This window comes from Alternaria rosae (genome assembly GCF_020736505.1).
Source record: "Alternaria rosae strain MPI-PUGE-AT-0040 chromosome Unknown BKA58scaffold_11, whole genome shotgun sequence".
NCBI classification, from domain to species: domain Eukaryota; kingdom Fungi; phylum Ascomycota; class Dothideomycetes; order Pleosporales; family Pleosporaceae; genus Alternaria; species Alternaria rosae.
The window spans coordinates 426,805-452,948 of record NW_025763580.1 but is presented as its reverse complement, the minus strand read 5'-3'; the positions used below and the strand labels follow the sequence as shown (position 1 = coordinate 452,948).

Sequence of the window (26,144 nt, the reverse complement as noted above, 5' to 3'; positions counted from 1 at the left end):
GGAGTGGAAGAGTCGAGCTTTCTCCACATCAAAGTCCAAAACTCTGGGAGTGGACTGCCACAACGAGACGCTAGCGCATCGGTCGCGAAATGTGGCTATAAAGTCTTCGCCGCGCATCTTTGTACGATGCATCCTCTCAGTACCTTCTTTCCTCTTGTCTCCAAAAGCTAAAGGGATACTTTCAATGGCTCGAGATTATTTCCAAAAACAACGCACGAGCAAGGCTATGAGGTGGCGGAGTACATACGCCCTTATTCTGCAACAAAAATCCGATCAACATGAGCCATGTGTCTAGCTTCTCGTTGGCACTCAGAACAACGTTCAACAACGGCTCAATGACGCACAAAAGGAAACACCGGAAGAATGCATGCGTCTGTCCAAAATAAAAACAAAACTATAGGCTCCCGCGCAGAAATAGATAAGACCCATAATATACATACGCTTTTCGTAAATGCAGAATAACTCCGTCATCATGCTATGATACAATCCTCTCCACTCCGATCCGCCTACCCGCGCCATCCGTCCTACTCCCCAACTCCGCATACATGTCCCAAAGATACTTTCGATGCAGAAAGACTTCTCCTTGCATCTGTACGTCATCGCTCGCATCTCCCATCGCTCGGCCGATCTTCAGATCTACATAGGCCGGTATAGCGGCTAGTAGTTCCCGAAAAAAGGCCTTGTGGACAAATGGGGTGGTTGACCATTCATGGAATTCTGGATGCGACCATTCGTAGTACCGGGTATGGAGCGTGGGGACGATGCGGAGAAATTGTAATGAGGGGAGCGCGGAGAAGAAAGAAGCCCAGTCGACGTATCGGTTCATTCGTATAGCGTCTTTCAGCTGAAGTTCCACTTGTAGGCGTTTGACGCGTGAAAGGTCCCAGCCGTGTGGGATCTCGTAGGTCGGAACTGGGAGTTTATTGAGGGAGATGGCAAACCAGTTGTTGGTGTACATGCAGTCTGTTGCTTCGCCGGCTAGTCTTTGAGATGCTCTGAGGAGTTCTAGGTGAAGAAGCGGCTCTGGTTCGGCTGTCCGGGGACATACTGGGCGTTTTCCTGTCGAAAGTCGCCGTTGGTTCAGTCGTTCTCGTGACTTGAGTGCGGCTAAGCGTTTCTTCCGGTCATTGAGTATGGTCGTTGCGTCGAGTATGGGTAAAGAGCGCGATGTCCTGCGCACCACGAGGTGTGAGTAGACTTCATCCCTGATTTCCTGCGGTAGTTCGAAGAAGCGAAAGGGCCTGCCGTTGGTGATGCGTTGCGTCACCACTGCGTTGGATACGCGACGAGGCCTCCGGGGCGGTATCGTTCTCGGCCGTCGTTCATGCTGTACCCCGTGAAGCGTGCGACTGAGCTCGGCGTCTTTCTTCGAGATATCCCCAGACTCCAGGCCCTTGAGGATGAGTAAACTTGGTAGTAGCTCCTCCAGCATGGAACCTCCCCGACGACGTTGTGGTGCGGCCATCACAGACCAATTGCATGATACAATCTGCTCCTATCAGCCACATGTTGGCGACCATTTTGTTTATGAAGTCGCCTGGACGGGGAAATTGCCTTCATCTTACACTACTGTCAAAATTGCACCAACATGTGGGACCCTGGCTCCCGCGCTGCAGGTCCTGCAGGATCGGAGGTTGCAGGGTGATACCGTGTCGTCGAGGTGTTCGCACCATGTTCAGTACGGCCCTGGTTACCGAGTGACGGGGTCGAAGGATTGTGGTGGAGAGGAGGAGCCGGGCGCGGAGATTGTGGTCCAAGCCGCTGAATCACGACGAGCAATGCGGGAAAGATGCGGCATCCTCAGCTTTTATTCTGCCAAAACTGTCTGCCGTTCTGTCAGCCATTCCAATATCTGAGATGGTAGCTGCATTTATTAGGGCGAGTGTCGAAGAAACAATAGCAGAAGAAGTAATTGTATTACCGTAGAGTGCGGTATAGCGAGGCTATGATGTGTCTTAACAGAGGTATTATAGCTTAGTGTTTCAGCCCAAGAAGATATTGCGCATGGCGGAACGCTTAAGCGAAAGCACTAGAGTAGAATAAGTCGTTCCCAGGACCTTGGTACGTTCATGCGATCGGTGGTGGGTGGTTATTTTGGTGCTTTGCTTCTGGTGGCTGCTAGCCGTCCACGCCTACTTTGGCGTGGCGGAAATATTTCATGCCCACCCAGGCCACGACAACCCACACCCAGCTCGTAACTGCCGTGCAGACAATCAATGCAGGATAGTAGCCCGTAATGGGCAGGGTTGCGTCGTCTTCCAAATCGGGTGGAGCATACGGTGTCTCGCCCACGTCCCAAGCCCAGCTCCAGATTCCGAGGCAAGAGCCCATGCCGACGACGAAAACAATCCACGTTGCTATGAGCACGACCCAGCCCCACCACTCTGTCTCGCTGTAATCCCACTCATCATCAGGGTCAGCCTCGGCAGGTGTCAGGACGGCCGAGATGGAAGTGCGTCGGTTGCTCCGAGTTGAACGGCGGTGTGCAAGAGATGTCGCAGAGCCCTGGTTGGCACCACTGAAGGAGAAGTCATTGCCGGCGGGAGAGGGGCGGTAGAAGGACATGGTGTCGTCTTCGTCGGTAGTCGAAGCGTAAGGCGCGACCGGGCTCGTCATGGGTGATGCAAGAAGTGAAGGAGCAGCCCGTTCAGGACCATCGGGTGGGGTGTAAATAAGCGCGGGTGACGACGGGGACAGGTGCGCGGCGGGTAGCCATCCACTGTCAGACGAAGAGTTGAGGGGAGCGTTCTCGTAGCTGAAGCGTCCTGGGGCTGTGGCTTCGTCCGAGGGGTCTAAGCTTGTGCTGGTGGTGATTGTGGGTGTTTTGGCCTTGCGCAGAGAGCTGCTCCGTTCACGCATCTTGGCCATGGCGGCTTTCCTAAGAGATCCCTTTCTCTGCCTCCCTTGGCTCTGGCGCAGGGCAGTCGCGATGGAGGACGCCCTCTTCGCACCTTCCGTATCCTGATCGTACTCCTCGTCGTTGCCTAGTTGTGTCGATGGCGCCTTCCCCATGGCATCCATGGAGGACCTGAGGAAGGCGCCCAGTATGCCTCCCGACTTGCTGCGTCTATGGCTAGACGAGCCGTCCGCGTCGTGCTTCACATCCGCTCCCTCAGCACGACCCTCATTGCGCGCACCGTTTCCGTCTGGCATGGTTCCCACGTGCGCCAACAACCATGGAGGACCGAGGTGGTGAATCAAGTGTCATGTTTCGGAGCCAGACTGTCAACGTCAGTGTCATGTTGCGCTCTAGGGTACCAAGGGTAGCGTTCCCTTGCATGCGGGCTAGTCGGGGCCGGATTGGTCGATTCACCGAGTATGGGCCGCCGCATACAGAAGGCCTCCCTCAATTTCCCCTCCACCTCCCGTCCGGGGTTCAACTGCGCTGGTTATCTCGTTAAGCCTGGATTGCGCATTCGCTAACCGTCACTCATTACCGTCACTCATTTACCACCGTCATGGCCGCGAAAATGCCTCTGCCTGCTCCACCACGGACCCCTACGCCGCCTCCTGACGAGAACGCGCCCCAGCCCGTAGGACTAGGATTCCGAAGCGATCTGGCTGTGGACGATATGGGGCCTAACAATAATGCGCTGCTGTCGCCCATGTCGGCCACGTTTCCCTCCAAGCAGTATGCGACTCTCGGACCCAGTGACTCAGTCTCGCAGAGGGCGTCGCCGGCGACTCTGTATACACCCGCGAGCGCGACCTTTCCACAGACACCCGCGAGTGCTGCCAGTGGAACCATGGATCTCGACGCGCCCTCTATGAGCGGGTCCGAGAACCCCGGTCCCTTCAACTTTCAATCTGTCGCCTACCAACCTGGTCGACCGCAGGTCAAGGCCAATGTGCGTCCTTCTATATGACCCGATGCGCTTATACTGACTTTCGCAGGACATCGGCCGACGACGAGGACACAAGTACAAGCACAGTAGTGTATCGCATCAGATCTTCCTAGAACCCGCACCGCGCGCCCCGCTCCAGCTTCCCGCCTCGCTCCCGATCCCGACTTTCAAAGAGTATCGCTCGTCCATGTCCAAGGATCAGAAGCTGAGGCTGGCATGGTGTTTCTGCCATTTGGTAGTCGCTGGTCTCGTACAGTGGGGCGCGCACGAATCCCTTGCTCTCACGGTGTTGTCACGGCTGATCTTCTACGATGCGCTCGGCGCATTTCTATGTGTGGCCGTTGACGTTGGATCCAACTTTGAGGTATGGAAGCGATCAAGCATACGACACCCGTTTGGCTTTGAGCGTCTGGAGGTTATTGCAGGACTGGGCATGTCTGTTGGGCTACTGTTCATGGGACTGGACCTCATATCGCATGGCTTGACGCACGCGCTCGAGAACAGTGGAGGACACGAGGCGCATCATGCAGACTCGCATGAACGAGTATCGCCTGGCAGCATTGATCTTGCTGCTTTGTGTGGCATTGTCTCGACACTCGTCTCCGCGATCCTGCTGAAGAACCATGCGCGCATAGGCAAGGTCATGAGGCTGAGCGCCATCGCTAACCTACCCTCGGTGCTGAGCAACCCTTCGCATTTTCTGACATTATCGTGCTCGACACTGCTCCTTCTGCTGCCACTGCTGAGCATTCAGATGTATGTGTGGCTTGATCGGACCCTTTCATTTTCAGTAGCGTTCTCCATGGTAGCACTGGGGTGGATTCAGGGATGGACGCTGGGGAAGATGCTGCTCATGTCCTACTCGGGTCCCGGCGTTTCGGACATTATGTACGACCTCGAGACGGACCCAGCCATCAGGGCGGTCGACGAGGCAAAGTTTTGGCAGGTACACTACGGCCTCTGCCAGGCGAACCTCAAACTACGAGTGCGGAATTTGGAAGAAATCGGGCGCCTGCGCGATCGCATTGGCAGTATGGTGCGGAACCGCTTGGGCGGCGGATACGGGAGCGGCGGGCACAGATGGGAAATTTCGACCCAAATTACACTCGAGAAGGACTGAGGACGCTGGGCGCCGTTGCATATCCGCGATTAGATTCTGCAATAAATCTTCGAACCCCTGTGGCGGGATCATCTCACTAAGACTCAACCGCAGCCCGAACGTTGCCCCAAAAAGCAGTGCGACGCCAGAAAGTTGGTCGGCTACGAACATACTTTTGCGGCAACGCAACGCTGCATGATAACTGTGCACCCGCTGGTTCCGATGGCAGGTTTGCTGCGGAAAAACGACATCATCTGCGCCTGCGAGACAGCTGGCACTGACGCCTGACGAATACCCCTGGGCCGACTAAAAGTCTTAGCGAAAGCCCTGCCGACGCTTTCGATCAACAGGCACCCAGTGCGCGCACACCGCTGGCGGCTTGCCCCGTGCGACTGGCCGACTTTGGTCTGATCCGGCTTGGGCTGCCTGCAGGTGCTTGCTGTTCGCTCGTCACGCCCACCGCAACTCTCCACACACCCGTTCGCTTTTGTGCGTCGCCTGCACAGCGTCCTGAAGTTTTGCGAGAGCCTGCGAGAGCCTGTGACCTGCGCGGCTGGCAGAAGGCAGATAAAATACCGCCCGCATGCCCTGGCTGGGCATGGCGAGAGGACGCGATGACCGGGCCACACGACACCGTGACGACGGCGAATATCTCGACGACAGAGAGCGGAGGCACCGGCGCCGCCACAAATCTCGCGACCACGACGACGAACCCACAGCTTCCACACGCGAAAGGAGAGAGCGCCGACGGGCAGAGGAGGCAAGACGGCAGGCCGAGGTCGACATCGAGGACATCCGGGCGCGCAGAGAGTCCTACTACTCACGCAACGAGGCTGAGAAGAGGCGCGACCGCGATCGCATGGCATCAGACAGCAAACGCACACCGGCCAAGGAAAAGCCACGGAGCAGCCGCGAGAAGGAGGTGCGACGGGACAGCACGCGGAAGCCAAAGAGAGCTGTGATACCTGATGACCACGATGACTTCGTCTTTGGCCGCCCCAAGTCCATGGGTCACGTTGAAGAAGTCACTGTGCGACGATCATCTGGGCGCAAGAGAAGCGAGGAAGGCGGCTCTTCTAGCAGGACTGCCTACACTCCGCATTCAGGTTCTGGATCTGCGTCAGTCCGCAGGGTCGAAGTTCCGCCATTGACCAGGTTAGTCCCGTCTCCACTTGTACACGTAGCTCAGCTAATGAGGGCCAGGAATTCATCTACACGCGAGCCAAAAGCACATACTTCAGCCAGAGAACGAGAGCCCAGGCCGACAGTACGACGCAGCAACACTGTCAAGTCGCCTCCCCCGACGCCACTCACCAGGACGCAGTCGGTCAAGGATGCTGCCCGTCGGAGCACCGGGGGCATATTGTCAAGCTTCTTCTCCAAGGCGCCTCCAATCTCGCGAACGCCTTCGCGCAAGGATGAAGAGAAACGGTTAGTATTTCTGTCACGTTACCCCTACAAAGCTAACCTCGATTAGGGTCGACTGTCTCGTGTGCATGAACGATGACCTACCCATCACCAAGACCGTCAAGCTCGCATGTGGCCATCGCATGTGCTACTCGTGCCTCAAACGCCAATTCACCCTTTCCGTAAAGGACCCTGCTCACATGCCACCAAGATGCTGCACCTCAGAGCACATCCCATTGAAGTATGCCGACCGTCTCTTCGATGACAAGTTCAAGGTCCAATGGAACCGGAAGTTCCAGGAGTACACGACTGCCAACCGCCTATACTGCCCCCAGAAAGGGTGTGGCCAGTGGATCAAACCTTCCAAGATCAAGATGGACCCGACATACGGTCGCAAGTACGCACGCTGCAGCACGTGCAACACCAAGGTCTGCGTACTCTGCAACAGCAAGTTCCACACGAAGCGCGAATGTCCCAAGGACGAGGAGACCAACCGCCTGGTAGAGATGGCCAAGGAGAAGGGCTGGCAACGATGCTACAGCTGCAAGGCTGTAGTTGAGCTGAAAGAAGGTTGTAATCACATGACCTGGTACGTTCATTATATCACTCACATACAACAATATCTAACAACATCCCAGCCGCTGCACAGCACAATTCTGCATGGTCTGCGCCGCCCCATGGAAGACCTGCAACTGCCCCTGGTTCAACTACCAACACATCCCCGACGGCGACCAGCTCAACGACATGCGCGTCCCTTACCCGCAACAAGCCCGCTACGCCGATGTTGAAGTCATCGAAATCCCCGACCAGCCCTCGCCACCCCTCGCCCGCCGCTCCAGCATCCGCACCCCACGCAACCGCAGCGAACGCGACCTCCCCCGACCGGAATCCCGCCGCCTGTCCGCTCACCTCCGCGACTCACTGCACCTCAACCCCACGCCCACCGTCTCTTCCATCCGCCGCACCGAGCCCGAGGTGCAAATGTACGGCGTCGGCAACGCAGGTGGCCACCACATGAACGACTCGTACGCCATCCGCTCCATGCCCGCATCCGTTGCGCGCACCGCAGCCCGCACTTCCACTCCACGCACGTCAACCCCACGTGGTGCCTTCTTTACCAGCAGTAGCACACGCCGTGCTGCGCCCGCGCCTGCCCCCGTTGCCGCCCCTCGCGTCCGACCCGCATCCACACCTGTCGTCACCTCATCCACCATGGCCGGTCTCTCTCGCGACGGCCGCAAGGTCGGTCAGAACCGTGTAGGCACCTGGCTCACTCACGTCCAAATCGACCCCGAAGCTACCAACACGGCAGCCCGGGACGTCGAGGTGGACGAATGGAGGTGCGATGGTACCATGATTGGTATCGACTAGATCATATCGCATTCTGTTGCACACATAACGACCGGCGTTTTTGCTACATCTGGGTTTTACATCTCCTTCCAGTCCTCTACACGTTCCTCTTCTTCACTCAGCATCTACTTTCTGGGCTTTGCGTTTTTGGGATTATACATCGGATTGTTTTCCTTTTCTCTCGGTTATTGGGTTGGTCATCTTTTGAAGTTTTGGGAATGTTTAGAGTTACCCTTCTCCCTCCTTTATCTTTCGCGAGCGAAAAACCGCGAAAGGTTCTTTTTCTTTTGTGTGTATTAGTCGTGTTGATTAGCGGTTTTTGGATAGCATTTAGCCGGCAAGATACCCACCCTTTACGCCCTCGTTTAATCAGTTATTTTATTGCGTTAATGCTATTGTAACTTTGTTCGATTTCAGAAAAGTATTTCAGATTGTCCTGCTATTGGTGATGTAATGTGATGTAGTTTAGCGGGAGTCAGGGAGAGGTCAAAAAGTCATCTGTCGCAGAGTCCAGGAACAGTAATAATATCGTTATCCACGTCCTACTGTCGCTGTAAATTGTTTCACAGTGTATACACCAGTCTTATTCCAAATCCTGTATTACTAATTGATATCAAGCCCATAGCAGCGCAGTGATTTGAAACCTTTCTATCAAATACTTGTCAAACATGTTTGATGATTTTAGACATCGTGTTTGAATATCAGCCGAACTATGTGTGCGAAGCCAAGACATGCAGAAGGCTACATACACCTCACACTAAGAAGAGACTGGGCACTTCTGCTGCCTACAACAGGGCAAAACGTGCAGATTGGAAAGCGTAGCGTCGTTGTAAGCTTCAAAGTCTTCATCCTTTCCCTTGATAGGAGTGCTTAGGCAATCGTCCTTTTGACTCCACATCCTAATCGTAACCACCTCCCCGAGCGAGTAAGCCAAAGGAGATCCTTAGATCCACCTCGTCATCGTGAGGCGTATGCAGAGTACGTGGCACCAGCGCAATGGCTGAGTGACTCTCGCTTGATATGTACAAAAAAATGAGGCAGTGAGCAGAGAGGGGTAACGGACCTACTGCCCCAGCCCCCTCAACCCTGTACCCTGATCGTCTACTGGCGGTGAAGCCCGTTGGATTTGCAAAAGTTGAGCAAAAAGATTGGTTCGAAAGATCTTGAGCAAGCTCAAGCACGGTGATGTCCCCTTCGTGGATCGAACACGATACCTCCAGATTTAGTGACTGATGACTTCAGTCTGGCGCTCTCCCAATTGAGCTAAGGAGACGGTTTCTTGATGGAAGCTTGCCAGATCATAACCATTATAATACAAACAAATATGGCTGCTGAAGGGCCTCGTTTTACGAAGAACGCAAACTGGAACTGTAATATGTCTCTGCCGTGTGTGGAGTTGATGTCGTTGACTAAGAAAGATGACCGTTAGTGTACCGAGGCTCATCCATCTCCAGCAACTCCATAGCATCAACCCAAATTCTTTCCGCGCGAAACCTCCCACACCATCAAACCGCCGTCGCGTTCGCTCCTACCCCACTCCAACCCTCCAAAATGCAACTCTCACCCCTCGCAAACCCATTGGCAACCGTCGCCCAGCTCGAAACCTCCGGCTCCCAACTCGATGGCATCCCACCCGCTCTCGAAGACTCCGTCCGCTTCGCCGGCGCGCGCCTCACCCAAGCAGCAGGCATCCTGCTGCGCCTCCCGCAAGAAGTAATCGCACAAGCCATCGTAGTCTTCATGCGCTTCTGGCTCGGCCCCGAAGGCGGCAGTCTCGCTGAATTCGGCGCAGAACAAGTCTCAGCCGCGTCGCTGTACCTCACCACGAAGCTCTCTGCGTATCCAAAGTCTGCGCGGAGTCTTGTGAATGTATACGCGTATCTGGATTCGCTGCCGGTGACATACTTCGATATGGAACAGCTTCAGAAAACGGGCGAAGATACAAAGGGATACTACGTCAGCGAGGGGACATACGAGCGCCGTCGCGCAACGCTGTTTACAACCGAACAACGCATCCTACGTACCCTCGGCTTCAATACGCACGTCCAACACCCATACACGCTTTGTATAACATACATGCAAGCCCTCGACATCTTCACGCACCCGCGCGCGTCCGAATTAGCGAAACGCGCGATTGCACATCTCAATACCGCATTGTTGAGTCCGCAATGCCTGTACCTGACGCACCAGCCGACGGAGCTGGCGACAGCGAGTATATATCTTGCGGCAAGGGAGACGGGGATTAAGATGCCGGAGTGTGAGTGGTGGGAGGTGTTTGATACGGATAGAGAGGTACTGGGTTTCCTGTGCGTGGGGCTGTTGAGTTTGGAGGGCTGGGTGAATGAGGAGCGGAAGAGGTGGGAGGGACGAAGGGTTCCGATGAGTGTAGAGGGAGTGGAGAGGGAGGTTAGGTGGAGGAAGGAGGAGGAGGCTGACACTTGAAAGACCCAGCACCGTTCGCTCTTACCTTGGACCTCATGAGATCTCCGCCATGACATTACAGACCTCGCATCGATCCTCTACACGACTCTTGAACATGCGTGACGAACCTCAGAATCATAAACTGTTCGCGATGTTGCGCAAACTTCTGGAAAACATAATATCTTCACGATGTTTCTTGTACGCAAACAACGTGTCGATTCGAAGAGCAAGGCGATCATACGGAGCATTGCGATATATTCCCCTTACTACGATCGACGAACATTCGTATCATATCGACATGGCATCGAGAGAAACACCACTTCAGAGGAACGTGTCGCCGGTTGCAGATTTTCTGAGGGGGAATAGTGACCGCGATATTGAAGTGCGATATGATTGGTTCGTGAATGATAATGGGTATGAGCAGCGCATTGCCAATCTACCGTCAAGTTCGGGCAGCCAACAAAAAGGGTCTTCACATGTGGAAGCTGAAAAGCATCGAAGTGCCCCTGCACGGCTGGAGAAAACACATGAGGGCTTTAGCATCGATAAAACTACGGACACCAGCATGGACGCCACAATCGACAGCATTGAGAACCATGACTCCGTTCTTGGTCCTCGCAGCAACCCCGTCAGAGTGAGTCGCAAAGCTGCCGTGAAGCGGAATAGCACGAAAGAGAAGAAGAAAGAGGCTGAGAGACACGACGGCACGGTGCAGAGCACCCATGTCCGTGCGAAGACTTCTTCGAACGCTCTAGTTATCCGAATCACTGCGAGCACGCCACCAGTTTTACGCCGCTTTATCTTTGATCAAACACCCAATGAGCTTTCGTTTAACCTCGCCAAACTCTCAAATTCGCCAGATTTCGAAGATGTTCCGCTAACTCCTGTGGCCGGTCGTGAGCTGGGACACAGCGCGACATCGGTTCTGGATACACATCAGCACATACGAGAGTCCACTAGTGAGGAACGAGAAAAACCGTTGAAACTTTGGGATATGAAGAAAGAGCAACGCCGGGTCCCGACGACATTTAATCAGATATTGGGAGAGAAGAAGACTCCTACCGCACTGTTGTAAGTGTCGTGGAACAAGATTGAATGCCAAAGCTAGATCGTCCGGTACTGGCAAACATCATCTCGCGCAGAGCCGGACACATCATCCCGAAATCAGGAGCACGCTGTCCATCAACACGTGCTCGAATTCAAACGCAATTTCACAACGCAATCGCTTGCTACAATGTACATCCTCACCTCATGTTTCTTCATTACTGTCGCAAGAGCTAGATAAGACTGTCCTCTTCTCGAAGTGAGCCATTGTAGCGTGACCACAATGTATTGTTCCTCTGACCCATACCTTCACACTGCAGTGAAGTACTCCCTGGCGTAACACGTATTATCTAGGCCATATAACACTAATATCCTACAAACCCCTCCTCTTCAGACAGAGCAACAGCTCACTTTCCAGAGAACGAACTATGCCACGCGCCCTAGTCGCCCTACCAACAGGAACCCACACATCATGGCTCGACCTACTCCCTCCTTCCCCACCCAAGCCTAAGCGCCAACCCCGCGCAACTCCCCAAATGCTACTCCGCATTACCGCCCTCCACCACTCCCTATCCATAATAAAAGCATCCCTCGTAACCCGCACACACATGCACCACCTCTACCGCACCCTCGGCGCCTACTGTCTTCACTGCACACCCCTTGCCACCCGCGGGTCTTGCGGTCCCACATGCCCCCTTCTACGTCCTTCTGCTTCCAGTTGTGCGTTTTACGGGGCGGTGGAAGCGGATAGGGGGTGGGTGAGGCGGCTGGTCGCTGATAAGGCGAAGTATAGGGAGGTTGTTGGGGATATGACAACTAGGGGTACGGCGGTTTATGCAGCTACAGTTACGAGGTGGGAGAGGGCTGTAGGGGCGCTGAGGGAGGGGTGTGAGGTGCCGAGTGAGAGGTGGGAGAAGGAGGGGTGGCCTAGTGGGAGGGGGAATAAAGGGGAGGGGAAGGTAGTGTTTAAAGAGGGCTGGAGGTTTGAGGGGGCTTGGGAAACGGGTAGGACGGTGGATGGAGATGGAGGTGTGGCGCCTGAGTTGAGAAGTATGGTGTTGAGGGAGGTTAAGAGGAAGTTCGAGGAGTGTGATGGTGGGCATGAAGATGGGAAGAATGTGTTGCTTGAGGGTAGCAGAAAGCGTGTTAAGCGTGTGTAGCAGTCTTCGTTTGGTGAGCTGGGTACTAGTAACTTTCTTTGCTATGTTTCCACAAAACCACATTGCTAACGGTACAATCTCATTGACTCAATGATACATACATCTGACTCTAGCAGTCCAACCTGTTCATCAGAAGCGAGCGATGGCCCCCGCGTTCTTTCGATACTTTCGAAGCAGGGTCACAAGTTCGTTCTCATCAGGGAGGTGGTTAATCCATATTCTTGCTGACATTCCGTACAAGCTGCAACCTTTATCAGGGTCGGCGCCATGCTCCAGTAGCCATTTAGCCGTTTCGTATCGCTTCCAGTGGAGAGCACAGTGCAGTGGTGTTCCTTCGCGTCCGCAACACTCGTCCGGAATAGGTGGTCCACTGTCCATACCGTGGATATCGAGGCCTAGCTCTCCAACTAGGTACTCAAGCATCGGAATTCTGTTCTCGCTTTTACTGCCCGCTGCATGGTGGAGCGGTGCGGAGTTGGATAGCACAGCACCGTGAGCGAGCAAAAGAGCGAATATTTCTGGGCTACAATGTGCGGCTGCTTCGTTGAGTGTGTGGCCACAGTTGGATATGGGACGCATGTTCATAGCTGGCGCTGTTGTCTTGTTCGATGGCCCGAGGTTGGGGTTCGCTCCTAGTTTTAAGAGCAATCGAATGCTCGGTTCGTCGTTACGCTTGACAACTAATCTATCTTTGGTAAGCTAGTTGTTGCAGTCTTCGTAAAAATCGGCGTCGTAGTGGCTTCGTCGCGCAGACTTACGGGAGCAGCACAGCGCCGTAGGCGATGCTGGTATTGACGTCGTACCCCCACTCTAACAACCACTTCACCCCTTCGTGGGAGTCTGATGCGTAGTGTACTGTGCGTGTGTCCCACTTGGCACCTGCGGTGTGGAGTTGTGTGGCCAGATCGAGATAATCGCATTCAATAGCTTTATTGAGCCCGTATGTCAACAGCTCAGGCTCTCTACCAGACGCCAGCATTAACGCAACGGCCGCATTATTGGTCCCGCACGCTCGCAAGAAGATTGCACAACACGGATTGTTACTTTGATCTCCAAGTTTATAGTATGCGAGATGGGGTGGCATAATGAATCCAGCCTTGGAGGAATGTCCCCAGGTAGCTAGGTATGCAGCCCAGAGGATGAAGTCAAGTGGTGTGATCGAGTGACGGTCTGCGTCACCCTGTGGTATAAATACATTTAATCGAATCCTATGATATCTACGCTTCCATGCGGCGTATGCGGCGTTTTATTCCAGATGCTACCCAGGGACGGCAAATGGGGTCGCGATAGGGTTAGCGCTGGAATTATGGTCCGTGCCGCTGGTAAGCGGCCATCCTTCCTGCCTCTCAACCGCTGCCTTCCTTCCGACATCCACTTCTCCTCGTCTAATGAGTTTGCGACGCCATTTTGTGTTTTTGATCTCAAAGGCGAATTTGGGCCCAGTCAGGGTGCAGTAAGGCTGTACATTCCACAAGCATGACGGATGACATCGTCAAATCACTTGGGCAGCCCCCAATGACCATTAAGGCCTATCCCAAAAATGTTCTGTCGCTACGCCACGGGCCAAAACTCTTCGGATACAGAGGATCCGCCTCTGTCTTTGCTTGGATTCGGTGACCGGTCTGACAAGATGTCACCTTGCAGCAACGCTGTTTTGCGGCGTAGAAAGCGACAGCGCAACGCAAGGCAGAATGCATGTCATCAGTCCCGAGTTTAGAACATCTGCGACAAGTTCTTACAACCGCTATGGATTTCTTGCAACTTCTGGACGAAACGCATGCAATGACGCCGCAGGGCAGTGCGAGAAGGTCTCAATTGAACTGTAGGTGGATGAAAGCGTAAGCACACTGTCCATCCAGATGACACATAAAGCTGAACATCGATCATGATCTTGGGAGAGTTCAAAACGCTTCCCCATCATTCCATTCGTATCCCGTCACTATGCAATTGCTACGCAGCGGTAATACACTGGTTTTGCTTTTCATCTATCCCGCAATCATCACGGCACAGATCAGTACGGGTACCGGAGGCAGCAATGTGGGCTCTCAAAGTCGGGCGCCATTCCCCGTCTCGGTAAATAGCAGTAATATCGCTATTGCCAGACCTTCCACTCAGCTCACTGGATCAACTACCACAGTATCCTCAGGCCTTTCGTTGGCTACTCTCCCTTTGGTGACACAGAAGAATGATACGGTTGTGGATAACATCACGGGCACGTATTTGTCAACGGCATCTACTACTTCTTCCAATTCTTCAGGCTTCCTTTCGGTCGCGCCTATCGCCTCGTCTTCCACGCTATCTCCAGTCCTGTCGGGTGCCGCCACTTTTCATTCGGGAGGGACCAGTACTACCAACGTAACGACTGCATCAAGCTCCAATACCGAAGCTACGGCCAGTAGCGCAACAAGCCTCAATCCGACTGCGCAACCTACTGCAGTTAGTTCAGTATCCGACGTTGTCTCCTCACTGCTATCGGTAACGTCAACTAGCCTAGTACTACCTCCTGGAATTACCAATCCTCCGTTGCCAGTCACTACTCTGGTACCTACTGGAACTGAAGTTCAGTCAAGCGCGTCGGATCTCCCCATAGCCATCGCAGAAATTTTTCCCATTCTTCAGAATTGGATAGAGGATCCTGCTGCTCATGTTATTAGTGTGACAGACGAGCTGAACGTTATCCTACCCGCAGCGGTTGGCTTCTTGGCCAAACTACCAAAGCCAACAGACGGAGTCGAGCTGTGTGTTTCTGGGAAACGCCGAAGAAGCGAACAAGGGTGAAGTAGCCGCCACGCATAGCTTTTGAGATATCTTGCTAACTTCTTACTAGTATGCATCCCTCTTACTACGCTTTGGCTGCGCAGCGATCAAGCCGTTCTAACACATCTTACTGTTCTTGCTAACAACTTAATAGATCGTGACATGCCCAATATACTCGGCGAGCGCGATTTGCTTGGTGGCTTGTTCAAGACAGCATTCTCGCTCGTGAACTGTGTCATCAACACGACCAACAAGGTGAAAGATGCAGTTGTCGGCGGAACGACTGCTGCAGTAAATACTATCAAGGGCCTGCAAGACGACCTCAAGCCATTGCTCGATGCTCTCAACGACGTCGTGCCGAATGAAAATTCCGATCCCTCTGACTCGGCATCAGAGACAGAAGAACCTACGCAGACTTCCTCCTCTACCTGTACCCTAACGACAGTTAGCAACTGCGACATCACATGTACAGCGACTGCAACTACAACTATAGAAGGGCCAAACAGGCGGGCGCAAGGCCACGTTTGTACCACAGTCTGCGGGGTGCTTGTCACGAAATGCGATGTTACTGGTGTCACTTCTTCATCCACAGTGACGACTACAACAACAGCTAGTCGACAGGTATGCGCCCGCGATTGCGACAACTGTAATGGTAATGTACGAAGATTGGCGACTAATGCACCTGATACGACCGAATTACCCATAGCTTTTGAGAACACTGCCCTTTTCTCAACTTCGATGATCGTTGCATCGTATTTCAGTAAGCCACAATCGATTACACGTGAGCTCGCACCCGTGGAGACAAGTCAGTCTACCAGCCACATATCGAAGCGAACTCTTTCAAGCCCTCCCCAAGGGGGTGACGAAGGTATGTACTCAAGCCCAAGTACTACTTGGGATGACTACATCCAGCCAAATATATCTGAATACCATATGCACTGAGGGTTTATTAACTTGTTTAGGTGCTGTTGGGACTTGGCTTGTCGTCCAGATCGCCACAAGTCCTAAAGGCTCTCTTCCACTCGGAGTCGGAACGACTGGCTTAACGTTCCCATTGGGCAGTACAGCGGACGATTGGCACCTGGTAAACTTATATGGTTGCACATCCGTTGTGGTCATCTCACGCAAACGGATGTATCTTACCCACATCTGGGAAATACCTTCCATGAAATACCCACAGAATTTTCAAGGTGATGTCTTGAACGTTCTACGAGATGGAAGTCCAGAGTTCCCCGAAGGTCTCACAACATTCACTGGACCCGGCGGTGACTTTGAAAACATCCAAGCGAACAAAGTACGTGCGTTCATCATCACGCCGTATCGGGATCATGCCTTAAATCCGGCCAGAGACGATGTTCAATTTCCATCCGAAGTCACTAAGATCAAAGATTTGTTGACCAGCATTCTTGGGCGAAGTGACACACTTACCATTCCCTACTTTCCGGCTGGGAGAGATGACGATAATAGAACCCCCAAAGGCAAAATTTACATTCAGTATGACCCAGCGGCAGCAGCTCTCGTATCAGCAGAAGGCGACTGCAATCAGCAGCAAGCTGCGGCGATAGAGCTTTGGTTTGAGGATGCTCTTACCTACCGTTACAGAGACACATGGCAGCCATTCCAGCATCAGGTCGTGCAGGCAAAGAAACGGTCCGTCGCATCCAGTGGTAAAGACACGCGCTTGCTCAGAGGGAGGGAGGTGACGGATGGGGACGAAGTAGAGTGGAAAGAGTACGAGTCTTTGATGGGACGTCAAGATGACGACACTTGTGCTCGACCCAGTAACAGCTTGTCGGTATCACCGGTACCATCCATCCCATCACCAGCTTCGACTGTGCCTACTCCGTCCACCCTCCAGACAACAGTCAAGCCATCAATGATCAGCTTCATTGGTGGAAGCTCAAGCCTACCGCCGTCGTCGATAGTCACATCATCACCATCTTCAAAGTCTTCTATAAAGTCGGAGACTCCGTCTCTTACGTGGGCACCAGCCCAGCCTAGCACGACGAAATCATCTTCAGCAGCGCTCGAGCCACCCTCTACATCGCAACCTCCGCCGCCACCTCAACCCAAGCCTGCGACTAAAGCTTTATCGGTGATATTCCGGAACACGAAGGGTCGTGGCGAAGACTACAACAACTGGACATTCTTCGAAACCAAGCCCAACACTCAGGCTGACGGCTGCAGTGTACCCATCCTCAACGATGTCTCGCGACAATGGTCAGAGCCATCTCACCTGTCAGACCCGCCGTGGCCGTATGGCACCTTCACCATGCCACTATTTGGAGAAGAGGACTGCGAATACCTGAGCGATGGGACTAATCAGGGTGTGCTTTACTGTCCTAGTATGGGTGAAGGGAAGAATGTGGGATGTGAAGAGGCTGAAGAGAAGAAGGATCCTGGTGATATCACGGATTGTCATTATCCGGGTCTTGAGAGGAAGGTTCATCGTGTTGTTTACTGTGAGTGGTAGGGTAGTCCCATCCTAAGAGTGTTCGAGTATATCTTGCACATGCCGGCGACCGTCGTCTCATTATTGATCTCCGGTCATTGTGTGATCCTTTCTCTTAGAGCAACTTTGTTCATAGAAACGTATGTATTGCAGACATCGTAAGTGGCTCGCTGTTCGCTCCGCGTCATCGCAGTACTAGTGCACGCTTATCACAGCATGGCATCGCACGCCCCATGGATAGTCTACGCCTGCGGTAGACTTAATTCAGTGAGCTCGAAGACGGAGAGTTTGCTATGATATTCCTCGATGGTCATTGGCATGTGTTTGGCTACTGCAGAAGAGAAGCTTGAGATGCAATGCACCTCTCCGTCACCATAACAGGCTTCAAAATCCCACAAACAAGGTCTTATCTACACTAAGTGGCGGCTGAAGTGCAGTATCGTGTGAATGGCTGATGCTTGAGAGGCTAGTCGATCGTCGCTGCGGCACTGCAGATGTGGTTATGCGAGCCTCCTGTGACGTGCGTTGCCGCTGGAAGCTTAGCACTTGAGGAAACCATGACGTCAACAACGAGCTTGGACTTATTGCAGCTCTAGAACACTACGTTTGGCGGGCAACCTCAACTTTAAACTACACATCTCACAATACAAGAATCTTCGTCGATTTCAATTGCATCCTACCAATTCACATCATGAGCTTCCTACGACCCATGTCAATGCTGCGCTCGGCAGCACTACGGCCCGCAGCCCTCTCGGCGGCTCCCCGTGCCCGCGTCCAAGTTCGTTTCGCGACTTCAGATTACGGCTCTGGTAAGGGCAACCCAGCTGGAGAGAACCCCGAGAAGCAGGGCGCCAACCCCAGCGAGAACCTCGAGCACCCCGGCCCCGCACCCCCCAAGGTCGCCCAAGGCAAATCTTCGTCGTCGCCGAACAAGGACAGCAACTCGAGCCAGAATGACTCTCCCAAGCCTACATCAGAGTCACCAGCTCCTTCCTCGAACAAGGGCAAGCGCGAATTCTCGACATCGGCCCGCCAAATGAAGGACAGCAAAGAGCCAGCCGTCAAGCAGGCCCAGGACAACAAACCCTCACCCAGCGAAGTCAAAGGTGCGAAACCCAAAATACTCAACGAAAACCCTCCCGCTCCTGGAGAAGAGAGCGAGGACGTCAAGCAACACAACAAGGACATGGATAACAGGGCGGAACAGGCGCATGAAAAGGTCAGCAATGAGGAGGCAGAGAAAGACAAAGTCCCCGGTGGCTTCTGGAAAGGTATGACATAGCTTTACCAAGGGCATTATGCATGTTGCTAATACATCTACAGGCGAAGGTGGACGAAGCGGCTCCGAAGGCGTACGAGGATAAGCAAGGGGCGGGTGAATGTTCGGACATTAGGATAGTGTACAGTTAGCTGGAATTGACTCGCCGAAGTCTCGTGAAATGTACAACATTCATCAAACCTAGGCTGCGACATAAACGTGTTTTTGTACCATGTATTCGTCGCTAGAACGCTGGAAGTAGGCTTGGCTTCATAAGTTTTGTGCATGTTTAGGCATGACGTAGGGGGCTAGCGTGTGGATCGCCCCCGCATTTGTCGTCGTGATGGGAATTTTTTGAAATGCCATTGCGACACAACGCCCAACAGAGGGGCGCTATTTTGCACTACTTGTGCCACGATGATGCTTTCTATCTTTCCAAACAAGAATGACAGGCCTCGGAGTTCTCTTACTGCGAAAACGTTCAACATATGCAGGGCCTAGACCGAGCTCCTGAAAGGCGATCTCACAATTGCGCACAGCCAAAAGACGCGGTTGCATGTGGCCATAGCTCCTCATTGGCTGCTCTGGGAGGCAGGCGCGTTGGGGATCTTGTTTGCCCAAGCTCCATACGTGCAGCACTACGTCACTCCCACGCACACAATCTAGCCGCCATTGTCTGTTCCCTCCCCTCATAAACTCGCAGCTCACCACTACCCTCTGACCCTCACCCTTCTACCGAGTTTGCCTACCCTTCAAACCCTCGTCTTTGCTTCATTAATCGATATCAAGCACATCCTCACATCGGCAGCCACATATCATGAGGTTCTCCCTTACATCCACCTTCGTGGTGTCCCTTGCTGCCTCGGCAACGGCCAACAGCTGGTTTGGAAGCGCCGGTGCGTATAGTACAGAACCCCTCCCGTTTGTTTTGATTAGCCCATAGCGTCATGCAGCAGGATACTGACGCCAGGAAGCAGTCTACGACAAGTGGCACGAGACCGAGCTTGAGCGCTGGCTCAGCGACAACGGCATTCCCCACCCCAGCCCCTCTGACCGCAAGAACCTCCAGTCGACTGTCAAGGCCAACTGGAACGACAAGGTTGTCACTCCCTACACAAGCTGGGATGCGCAGACCCTTCAGAACTACCTGACCCTCAAGGGCCAGCAGGCGAAGAAGGGCACCGAGAAGGACGCCAAGAGCCTCGCTGAGCAGGTCAAGGTGTACTGGACCGAGACCGAGGACTCCGCGAACCAGGCCTATGGTAGTGTCAAGGACTGGATCTTCGACTCGTGAGTACCCAGAAACCTATCTTCAACACAGATACTAACAATCTGCAGTTGGTCGGACTCTCAGCTCAAGGCTTTCGCCGATAAGCACGGCATTCCCGTTCCCCAGCCCCGCCAGCGTGACTCTCTCCTCGCTGCCGTCCGTGACAACTACCAGTCTGTAGCCGAGAAGGCCAAGGAGACTGCCAACTACCCCGGTGACTGGCTCTACGCTTCCTGGTCTGACTCTGACCTCAAATCTTGGTTCGATGAGCGCGGCTACAACGTCCCCCAGCCCAACACCCGCGACTCGATGATCGCTGCTCTCCGCCGCCAGTCTCGTCTTGCCAGCCAGCAGTCCCAGGGCGCCTACGCTTCCGTCTCTTCCGCTGCTGCCAACGCTCAGCAGAGCCTCAGCGACGCTCTTCTCGACTCCTGGTCTGACAGCCAGATCAAGGAGTGGGCTGACAAGAACGGTATCAAGGTTCCCCAGGGCTCCAAGCGCAACGAGCTCATGGCTCTCGCCCGCAAGCACCGTGCCCGTCTTTACGGTGACAGCGCCTCTGCCTCTGCCGGCTCCGTCTCTGCCTCTGGTGCTTCCGCTTACGGTGCCGCTACCTCCAACGTCGGTCAACAGTACGCTGCTGCCACTGGTGGCTTTGCCTACTACACCGACTTGGTCAAGCAGCAGATCGGTCTCGCTCAGGCCAGCGTTACCTCTGCTACTGACGCTGCTGGATCCAGCGCCAGCTCTGCTTCCGTCCGCGCCGCTTCCAGCGCCAGCTCCCTTAGCGGTGCTGCTGCCAAGGCCGCGTCCTCATCCTCTTCCTCCATCTCCAAGTCTGCTGCCAGCGCTAACGCCGCTGCCTCCTCCTCCGCTTCCAGCGCCTCGTCGGTTGCCTCCAAGTCTGCTCAGAGCGGATACGATGCTGCCGCCGCTAGCGCCAGCTCTGCTAAGCAGGAGTTGTAAGCATCTCACAACATTCCGATAAGCAGCGTTCAGTCATATCTTCTCTCGATATGACTGCCATACGCATCACTTCACGACCTTACGATCTGCGTACGGATAGGCGGAAAATGGAAACCTGTAACATTAGCATCACGACGATATCCCCTCTGCGACCTCCTGGTAGGCTTGAGGAGGGTCTTGTAGTTTTTCTTATTCCTTCGGAATTGGGATGGATGGATGGCGTCTCACGTAGCTTAGTATGCGCTTGATAATAAAAAGTATAATTGCAATGGTGTTCAGACGGTGATGTGTGATTGATACAAGAATTGATATTCATGTGTCGCTTGCTGACGGGGTTGGAGTGTCGGTACTATGGGAATGATGATGGTGGTTATCATCATCATTCCTTATCACATCCAGTCTATGGACTTGGCGTAAGTCGTACTCAACATTTGTGATTCGTATAAGGATTTCGCACACCACCAGCAGGGTCATGAGCATGAAATCAAAGGTTTTTGATCACGAACTCTTCGATCCAAGTGGTTTGAACGAGTAGATCGTAACACTGGACTCGCGGGATCTTTTATAGTATGCCGTTGTCACGAGAGCGCGAGCCACGTGCCGTCATGAAGACGTGTTTTGAAGATCAATATGCGGAGACGACCGCAGGCAAAGCCATGAAGCTGTGGGTCCTCACCTTTGGAAGCAGACATGTGAGTAGAGGCGGAACTTTATGGTGTTTCGGGGCTCACGCCGAACCGCGGACACATAAACTTGACCAGGTTCTCTTTTTGTGTCTTGCAGGTTGCAGCTCGACGGGTAACGTTCTCTTCATGTCGCAGTTCTCGCCGGTGTTTGATGTATCCCCAGAGAAGGAGGTTCTCCTCATGCGAAGGTGGCATGGATGTTTTGATGCATCGGCGCAGAAGAGGATGAGAGGCACCCATTGCTACGAGTTCTCTGGCTTTTTGGACAACACAGCGCAGCCATGAAGATGGGGTTTTTGGTATTTCGGATACATAAGTGTAGAGAAGATACCCAGAGGAAGAGGGGCAAAGGGAGCGTTTATATACCCATACACTAGTCGTGACACTCTCCATATCGTCGACGGTCTTGATCTTAGGTTTCTTTGACATCGCATAGTGCTTGGTGTCTTTGAGACATGAGTTCGAGTTGTCGCTGCTTTGCACATCGGCTGTAGGGTACGACGACTTTTAGTGGATCGGGCTGCTGGACGGACATGGCCATAAGCAAGGGTATATTTTGGCTAGATGGACCCTATGTGTGAGAGGTGTAAGGAAGAAGCGACGACATGGAGCGTTGTTGGGGTATTTTTCCGGTCGACGAGCGCGCTCATGGGACAATGATTCGGTTGTTTTGGTATGCAATGATGGCGGACGAGCCTTCTCATTCAGTCGGTTTGCATAGTTTTGGAGAAAGGAGAGAACGTCGCCATTCTTCTGTTCGGATACAGTTTCTGATTTCCTTACCCTACTCAGAGTCCGCAAGCGCGCTCATCGGTAGGCAATTTCTTGGATTTGGTAGGTAATGTCGATTAAGCGAGCCCTCTCATGCTCGAGAATGTCTGCAGTTTTCGAGGAAGAGAGGAACTCGCCATAGGCGAAACTCAGCATGGGGTTTCCGTTCGTAGATTTTGGAGATAAACATGCAGATGTGGTATAAAGAGGATGAAGAGGAGAGGATGGAAGGACGGATTTATAGACATCTCGCGGTAGTAGCGTCATGGGTATGGTAGGAGTGCATGCCGTGCGCAAGAATGGATTTTTAATTAGAACACGAGAAAACAGAACATGGAATGATCTTGAGATCATCTCGATTTGCGTCATGTCATTGAATGGATACACAATGTTATGGTACACGTAGCTCAGCAGCTCCATGAAAAGTACGATGATAGGTTTTTGTAAAGAGAACCTCCGCGTGGGAAAGGTAGCAGTAAACCCAAGTCAGACGGCCGCACCATAAGGCTAGCTCCTCCAGCTTTTGATAATTTTGAAAAGCGCCCAGGTGTTGTTGTGGTGATGCAGAAGACGCAGCAGCCTCGAAGTAAGCGCCTGGTGCCCAGGTTCCGCGCGCCATCCCAATGCGTCCTAGACCCTTTCTCGCCGCCAACCCGCATCCTCAAACTCCACCTCACCATCCCCAACTCTATCCCGCACACGTCAACCCATCACGAACACGTCTCGAACACCTTCTCGAACGTTTCGCTCAGCCATCTGACAAGCTTTCATAAGCCTCGTGCACCCGCATCCACCGGCCCACCACGGCCCGATTTGTTTCCACTCCAGATCTGCGACGCTGACTCCCCCGTTTCCCGTCTCACGGCCGTCTCCAATTTTTTCTGACCGCGCGAATCCAACGACAGAGCTACGAACTCCGCATTAATTGCTCTCCTTGAGATGGAGAGATGGAGAGAGATGTGAAGAAGGCCCGTTTCGGGCAAGTAGGTAGAGGTAGGTGATAAGGTTGACGGGTGGTGGTGCTGAGGTGCATGTTGTGAGAGGGTTGCGCGGCGAGGTGATGAGAGTTGTGTCGGTCCGAGTTTGCTGACGTACCGACGTGTTGGGCGGGTGAGTTTGGAGAGGGACGGGAAGGGAGATGGGGATGTATAAGAGAGGGATGGGATGTCGAAGGATGGAGATATTCATTCCAAATCCACTCTCAAATACTTCGCCTACTTCTACGATCGCTTCCTACTCACCTGGTGTGAGCTGAGCTTTAGTTTATTTACACTCTTTCAACACCATCTATCTTTATTCTAATATTTTATATTGTTCTCCATCGCTTTATACATACGTCAACATGAAGACCTTCGCCATCCTCTGCCTCTTGGGTGCCGCTCTCGCTGCACCGGCTCCTCAGGCTCCCAAGATGCCTCAAGCTCCCCAGGCTCCCCAGGCTCCCCAGGCTCCTCAAGCACCTCAGGCTCCCCAAGCGCCTCAAGCTGGCCAGGGAGCTGGCGGCAACTGCGCCGACATCCAGTCCAAGCTCGCAAAGGGCATCCAAGCCAACCTCGACATCCAAGCCGCCGAACTCAAAGGGTAAGCCATCACTTCTCCCTCCAACTCCTCTCTCTCTAACATCCCCACAGCGTCTACGCCCTAAAGCTCCAAGCCGGCACCGCGGGCTTCAACACAACTCAAACCTCCGTGCTCGCTATTCAAAAGCGGGGCGTCGACATCCGAGCCAACAACCAGAAGCTTGCCGCTCAAATCAAGAGCCCCGCAGCTGACGGCCTGGCTATTGTAGCTGGAGCCCAGACCAAGGAGATTGGACAGGTGCAGAGTCTCAAGGGAACGGCCGCTGATGCGCCGACGATTGCTATGTTGGTCCAGGAGGTTATGGATGGCACGATGCAGAATCAGAAGAACCTTGCTGCGGCTAAGGGACAGGTTTGTGCGAAGTAGGTGGTTATGGGTAGGTGGTGCATGGGACAGGGTGTAAAGTGAATGATAAATTTTGGTAATTGGGTTAGGAGTCGCCTTTGTGTTTCGGAAGTAGTGTAAATGTAATAGGAATACTATGCGAGGAGAATTTAGAATTGCCAACATAGAATTTTCGTCTTGCCATATTGGAAGTACGCCCAGACATTTATGAAATTGATGCCCTTTTTCGTGCTCAAGTCGTATCGAGCTAAGAGATGACAGGATACGATATGACAGCCATCTTTGTTTCTTTCGAGAGGACGAAAAAATCATGCATAGATGCAAATTTTCTTTTGGTTTTTAGGGTAAGAGTCTGGAAGTGTAGGAAAGAGGAATGAGCAGCCAGAAGAGAGTCTTTCATGCTCACTGGAGATCAAGCTCGTTGATAAAAGAGAAGCGGTACAATCAACGGCAGAGACCTTCTAAGAACAGAGAAGACGGGTTTTGTTGCATCGATTGCCGACCAGCTCATCTTGAACGCACGCACAACCATGTATGCCATTTCGGCTTTCTTTTTGGATCTACCCACGACATTGGGTTCATACTTAAAAAAAAATACGACATGTGCAAGACTTCTGTTCTTTGGAAAGAACAGAGGAGACATGGTCCTCTTGGTTTATGTTTTTTGATTTTGGAGACAGGACGTTGACAGGGTAGGAAAGAGAAGTGAACAGCCGGTAAAGAGGTTTTTATACCCACTGGATGCGGAGCTAGTCATGGAGAGACCAGATGGTATGATCATCGACAGGGACATGGTTCCCTCTCGACATGATTTTGGAGAAGACGTTGGCTGTGATCAGTACATCGACCCACAACCTTTTCGCACATATGAGTTTACTCCACTGAGAAACCGAATGTAAACACATTGCAACGAAGTAACACAGCACAATCTATTAAAAAGGTGAAGTCTAATGTCTAGAAGCCTTTCTGCCCAAGCAGCAAGTTGGAAGTCACACCAACAGCGAGAACGTCTCGAAAGATCCACAATAACGAGCGACGGAATCAACCGCACTACAATCATTAGCACACCACCACTCAAAACCTTCGCTTTATTACTCACGCAGCTGATAGTCTATCCACAAAATCATTAGCCTCTTCCTTTCCACGATAAACAAGATTGGATCACTTACACCACCAGCACCACACCCATTCAGACTCGGCCTCCCCCCACTACCAGGGTAAACGCAATTCCTAAAGGTAGGAAAGTTCCTGCTAGGCGCTCCAGGGCTCTGGCACTACACATATGTCATGTTAGAGGTTGAAACTTGTTTCGTTTGCGGTTCTATTGGAGACTCACGCAGAAGGAGTTTGGCTGAGAGATGGGTTAGCTGGGTTGTTTTCGGTGAATAGGCGTAGATGTCAGGTGTGGAAGGGAATTGGACTAGACTTACGTAGGCACCAGGACATGTAGAACCACCCGGTAATCCCCAACCGCCATTACAAAACGCGGCTTCGGACGCGGCGGCCAAGGCAAGAATGATAGGAGCGAAAAGTTTCATATTGCTGTTTTAACTGACGTGTAGTTGGTTTTCGAAGATGATCAGCATTGTGTGACGGGACGAAGGCGTATATATGTCGTCTGCAGCCAAAACGATTCCCACTCAGGGCCACAAGCGGTGCACGCACGCATCGCATGAGTAATAACCCGAGGTCTAGTGCGTGTGTTTGGTATTAACAGTGGTTCGTACTTTCG

At 52.9% G+C, this 26,144-nt stretch overlaps 13 protein-coding genes and 1 non-coding gene across 14 annotated transcripts; 9 read left to right on the top strand and 5 right to left on the bottom strand.

Moving 5' to 3' along the window:
• Positions 1-385: 385 nt before the first annotated feature.
• On the bottom strand, positions 386-1,943 carry BKA58DRAFT_51407 (uncharacterized protein). The gene is made up of 3 exons (XM_046175425.1): positions 1,922-1,943; positions 1,566-1,825; positions 386-1,489 (listed from the first exon to the last, which is right to left on the bottom strand). The coding sequence occupies exons 2-3, from the start codon at positions 1,671-1,673 to the stop codon at positions 476-478; spliced, it is 1,122 nt and encodes a 373-aa protein (XP_046020852.1). The 5' UTR covers positions 1,674-1,825; positions 1,922-1,943; the 3' UTR covers positions 386-475.
• Positions 1,744-3,305, bottom strand: BKA58DRAFT_51415 (uncharacterized protein). Its single transcript, XM_046175426.1, has 2 exons — positions 1,922-3,305; positions 1,744-1,825 (listed from the first exon to the last, which is right to left on the bottom strand). The coding sequence occupies exon 1, from the start codon at positions 3,151-3,153 to the stop codon at positions 2,119-2,121; it is 1,035 nt and encodes a 344-aa protein (XP_046020851.1). The 5' UTR covers positions 3,154-3,305; the 3' UTR covers positions 1,744-1,825; positions 1,922-2,118.
• Positions 3,306-3,572: 267 nt separating this feature from the next.
• BKA58DRAFT_324488 (cation efflux family protein family) lies at positions 3,573-4,965 on the top strand (the record flags this gene model as incomplete). The annotated part of the gene is made up of 2 exons (XM_046167963.1): positions 3,573-3,848; positions 3,895-4,965. 2 exons carry the CDS (start codon positions 3,573-3,575, stop codon positions 4,963-4,965), a joined length of 1,347 nt encoding a protein of 448 aa, XP_046020850.1.
• Positions 4,966-5,542: 577 nt separating this feature from the next.
• BKA58DRAFT_405811 (IBR domain-containing protein) lies at positions 5,543-7,722 on the top strand (the record flags this gene model as incomplete). The annotated part of the gene is made up of 3 exons (XM_046171922.1): positions 5,543-6,375; positions 6,422-6,940; positions 6,990-7,722. The coding sequence occupies 3 exons, from the start codon at positions 5,543-5,545 to the stop codon at positions 7,720-7,722; spliced, it is 2,085 nt and encodes a 694-aa protein (XP_046020849.1).
• A 1,165-nt stretch (positions 7,723-8,887) lies between these two features.
• On the bottom strand, positions 8,888-8,974 carry BKA58DRAFT_t86. The gene has a single exon. It is a non-coding gene; the product is annotated as a tRNA-Phe (tRNA).
• A 278-nt stretch (positions 8,975-9,252) lies between these two features.
• On the top strand, positions 9,253-10,143 carry BKA58DRAFT_324738 (cyclin-like protein; the record flags this gene model as incomplete). The annotated part of the gene is made up of 1 exon (XM_046167977.1): positions 9,253-10,143. One exon carries the CDS (start codon positions 9,253-9,255, stop codon positions 10,141-10,143), a length of 891 nt encoding a protein of 296 aa, XP_046020848.1.
• BKA58DRAFT_51388 (uncharacterized protein) lies at positions 9,838-11,396 on the top strand. The gene has a single exon (XM_046175424.1). The coding sequence runs from the start codon at positions 10,193-10,195 to the stop codon at positions 11,195-11,197; it is 1,005 nt and encodes a 334-aa protein (XP_046020847.1). The 5' UTR covers positions 9,838-10,192; the 3' UTR covers positions 11,198-11,396.
• Positions 11,397-12,455: 1,059 nt separating this feature from the next.
• On the bottom strand, positions 12,456-13,305 carry BKA58DRAFT_444166 (ankyrin repeat-containing domain protein; the record flags this gene model as incomplete). Its single annotated transcript, XM_046174045.1, has 2 exons — positions 12,456-13,011; positions 13,085-13,305. The coding sequence occupies 2 exons, from the start codon at positions 13,303-13,305 to the stop codon at positions 12,456-12,458; spliced, it is 777 nt and encodes a 258-aa protein (XP_046020846.1).
• An 840-nt stretch (positions 13,306-14,145) lies between these two features.
• Positions 14,146-15,613, top strand: BKA58DRAFT_51372 (uncharacterized protein). Its single transcript, XM_046175423.1, has 2 exons — positions 14,146-15,100; positions 15,238-15,613. Exons 1-2 carry the CDS (start codon positions 14,268-14,270, stop codon positions 15,242-15,244), a joined length of 840 nt encoding a protein of 279 aa, XP_046020845.1. The 5' UTR covers positions 14,146-14,267; the 3' UTR covers positions 15,245-15,613.
• On the top strand, positions 14,757-17,838 carry BKA58DRAFT_51369 (uncharacterized protein). The gene is made up of 3 exons (XM_046175422.1): positions 14,757-15,100; positions 15,238-15,951; positions 16,046-17,838. Exons 2-3 carry the CDS (start codon positions 15,246-15,248, stop codon positions 17,554-17,556), a joined length of 2,217 nt encoding a protein of 738 aa, XP_046020844.1. The 5' UTR covers positions 14,757-15,100; positions 15,238-15,245; the 3' UTR covers positions 17,557-17,838.
• Positions 17,839-18,153: 315 nt separating this feature from the next.
• BKA58DRAFT_369057 (uncharacterized protein) lies at positions 18,154-18,993 on the top strand. The gene is made up of 2 exons (XM_046168955.1): positions 18,154-18,806; positions 18,859-18,993. The coding sequence occupies exons 1-2, from the start codon at positions 18,227-18,229 to the stop codon at positions 18,897-18,899; spliced, it is 621 nt and encodes a 206-aa protein (XP_046020843.1). The 5' UTR covers positions 18,154-18,226; the 3' UTR covers positions 18,900-18,993.
• Positions 18,994-19,167: 174 nt separating this feature from the next.
• BKA58DRAFT_393354 (uncharacterized protein) lies at positions 19,168-21,298 on the top strand. The gene is made up of 3 exons (XM_046171088.1): positions 19,168-19,689; positions 19,771-20,083; positions 20,132-21,298. The coding sequence occupies exons 1-3, from the start codon at positions 19,611-19,613 to the stop codon at positions 21,027-21,029; spliced, it is 1,290 nt and encodes a 429-aa protein (XP_046020842.1). The 5' UTR covers positions 19,168-19,610; the 3' UTR covers positions 21,030-21,298.
• Positions 21,299-23,600: 2,302 nt separating this feature from the next.
• Positions 23,601-24,465, top strand: BKA58DRAFT_51350 (uncharacterized protein). The gene is made up of 2 exons (XM_046175421.1): positions 23,601-24,067; positions 24,118-24,465. The coding sequence occupies exons 1-2, from the start codon at positions 23,829-23,831 to the stop codon at positions 24,431-24,433; spliced, it is 555 nt and encodes a 184-aa protein (XP_046020841.1). The 5' UTR covers positions 23,601-23,828; the 3' UTR covers positions 24,434-24,465.
• An 853-nt stretch (positions 24,466-25,318) lies between these two features.
• BKA58DRAFT_393350 (uncharacterized protein) lies at positions 25,319-26,105 on the bottom strand. Its single transcript, XM_046171087.1, has 5 exons — positions 25,843-26,105; positions 25,749-25,763; positions 25,582-25,686; positions 25,512-25,523; positions 25,319-25,462 (listed from the first exon to the last, which is right to left on the bottom strand). Exons 1-5 carry the CDS (start codon positions 25,948-25,950, stop codon positions 25,454-25,456), a joined length of 249 nt encoding a protein of 82 aa, XP_046020840.1. The 5' UTR covers positions 25,951-26,105; the 3' UTR covers positions 25,319-25,453.
• Positions 26,106-26,144: the final 39 nt, after the last annotated feature.

Bases quoted from the DNA above. Each gene is read 5' to 3' on its own strand.
- BKA58DRAFT_51407 (XM_046175425.1), bottom strand. From the start codon at position 1,673: ATGGTGCGAACACCTCGACGACACGGTATCACCCTGCAACCTCCGATC. The intron at 1,490-1,565 runs GTAAGATGAAGG...TGATAGGAGCAG, and splicing joins GGTGCAATTTTGACAGTAGT to ATTGTATCATGCAATTGGTC.
- BKA58DRAFT_51415 (XM_046175426.1), bottom strand. From the start codon at position 3,153: ATGCCAGACGGAAACGGTGCGCGCAATGAGGGTCGTGCTGAGGGAGCG.
- BKA58DRAFT_51372 (XM_046175423.1), top strand. From the start codon at position 14,268: ATGCAATTGCTACGCAGCGGTAATACACTGGTTTTGCTTTTCATCTAT.
- BKA58DRAFT_393354 (XM_046171088.1), top strand. From the start codon at position 19,611: ATGAGGTTCTCCCTTACATCCACCTTCGTGGTGTCCCTTGCTGCCTCG. The intron at 19,690-19,770 runs GTGCGTATAGTA...GCCAGGAAGCAG, and splicing joins CAGCTGGTTTGGAAGCGCCG to TCTACGACAAGTGGCACGAG. The intron at 20,084-20,131 runs GTGAGTACCCAG...AACAATCTGCAG, and splicing joins AAGGACTGGATCTTCGACTC to TTGGTCGGACTCTCAGCTCA.
- BKA58DRAFT_393350 (XM_046171087.1), bottom strand. From the start codon at position 25,950: ATGAAACTTTTCGCTCCTATCATTCTTGCCTTGGCCGCCGCGTCCGAA.
- BKA58DRAFT_51388 (XM_046175424.1), top strand. From the start codon at position 10,193: ATGACATTACAGACCTCGCATCGATCCTCTACACGACTCTTGAACATG.
- BKA58DRAFT_51369 (XM_046175422.1), top strand. From the start codon at position 15,246: ATGCCCAATATACTCGGCGAGCGCGATTTGCTTGGTGGCTTGTTCAAG. The intron at 15,952-16,045 runs GTATGTACTCAA...TAACTTGTTTAG, and splicing joins TCCCCAAGGGGGTGACGAAG to GTGCTGTTGGGACTTGGCTT.
- BKA58DRAFT_369057 (XM_046168955.1), top strand. From the start codon at position 18,227: ATGAGCTTCCTACGACCCATGTCAATGCTGCGCTCGGCAGCACTACGG. The intron at 18,807-18,858 runs GTATGACATAGC...ATACATCTACAG, and splicing joins CCCCGGTGGCTTCTGGAAAG to GCGAAGGTGGACGAAGCGGC.
- BKA58DRAFT_51350 (XM_046175421.1), top strand. From the start codon at position 23,829: ATGAAGACCTTCGCCATCCTCTGCCTCTTGGGTGCCGCTCTCGCTGCA. The intron at 24,068-24,117 runs GTAAGCCATCAC...ACATCCCCACAG, and splicing joins CAAGCCGCCGAACTCAAAGG to CGTCTACGCCCTAAAGCTCC.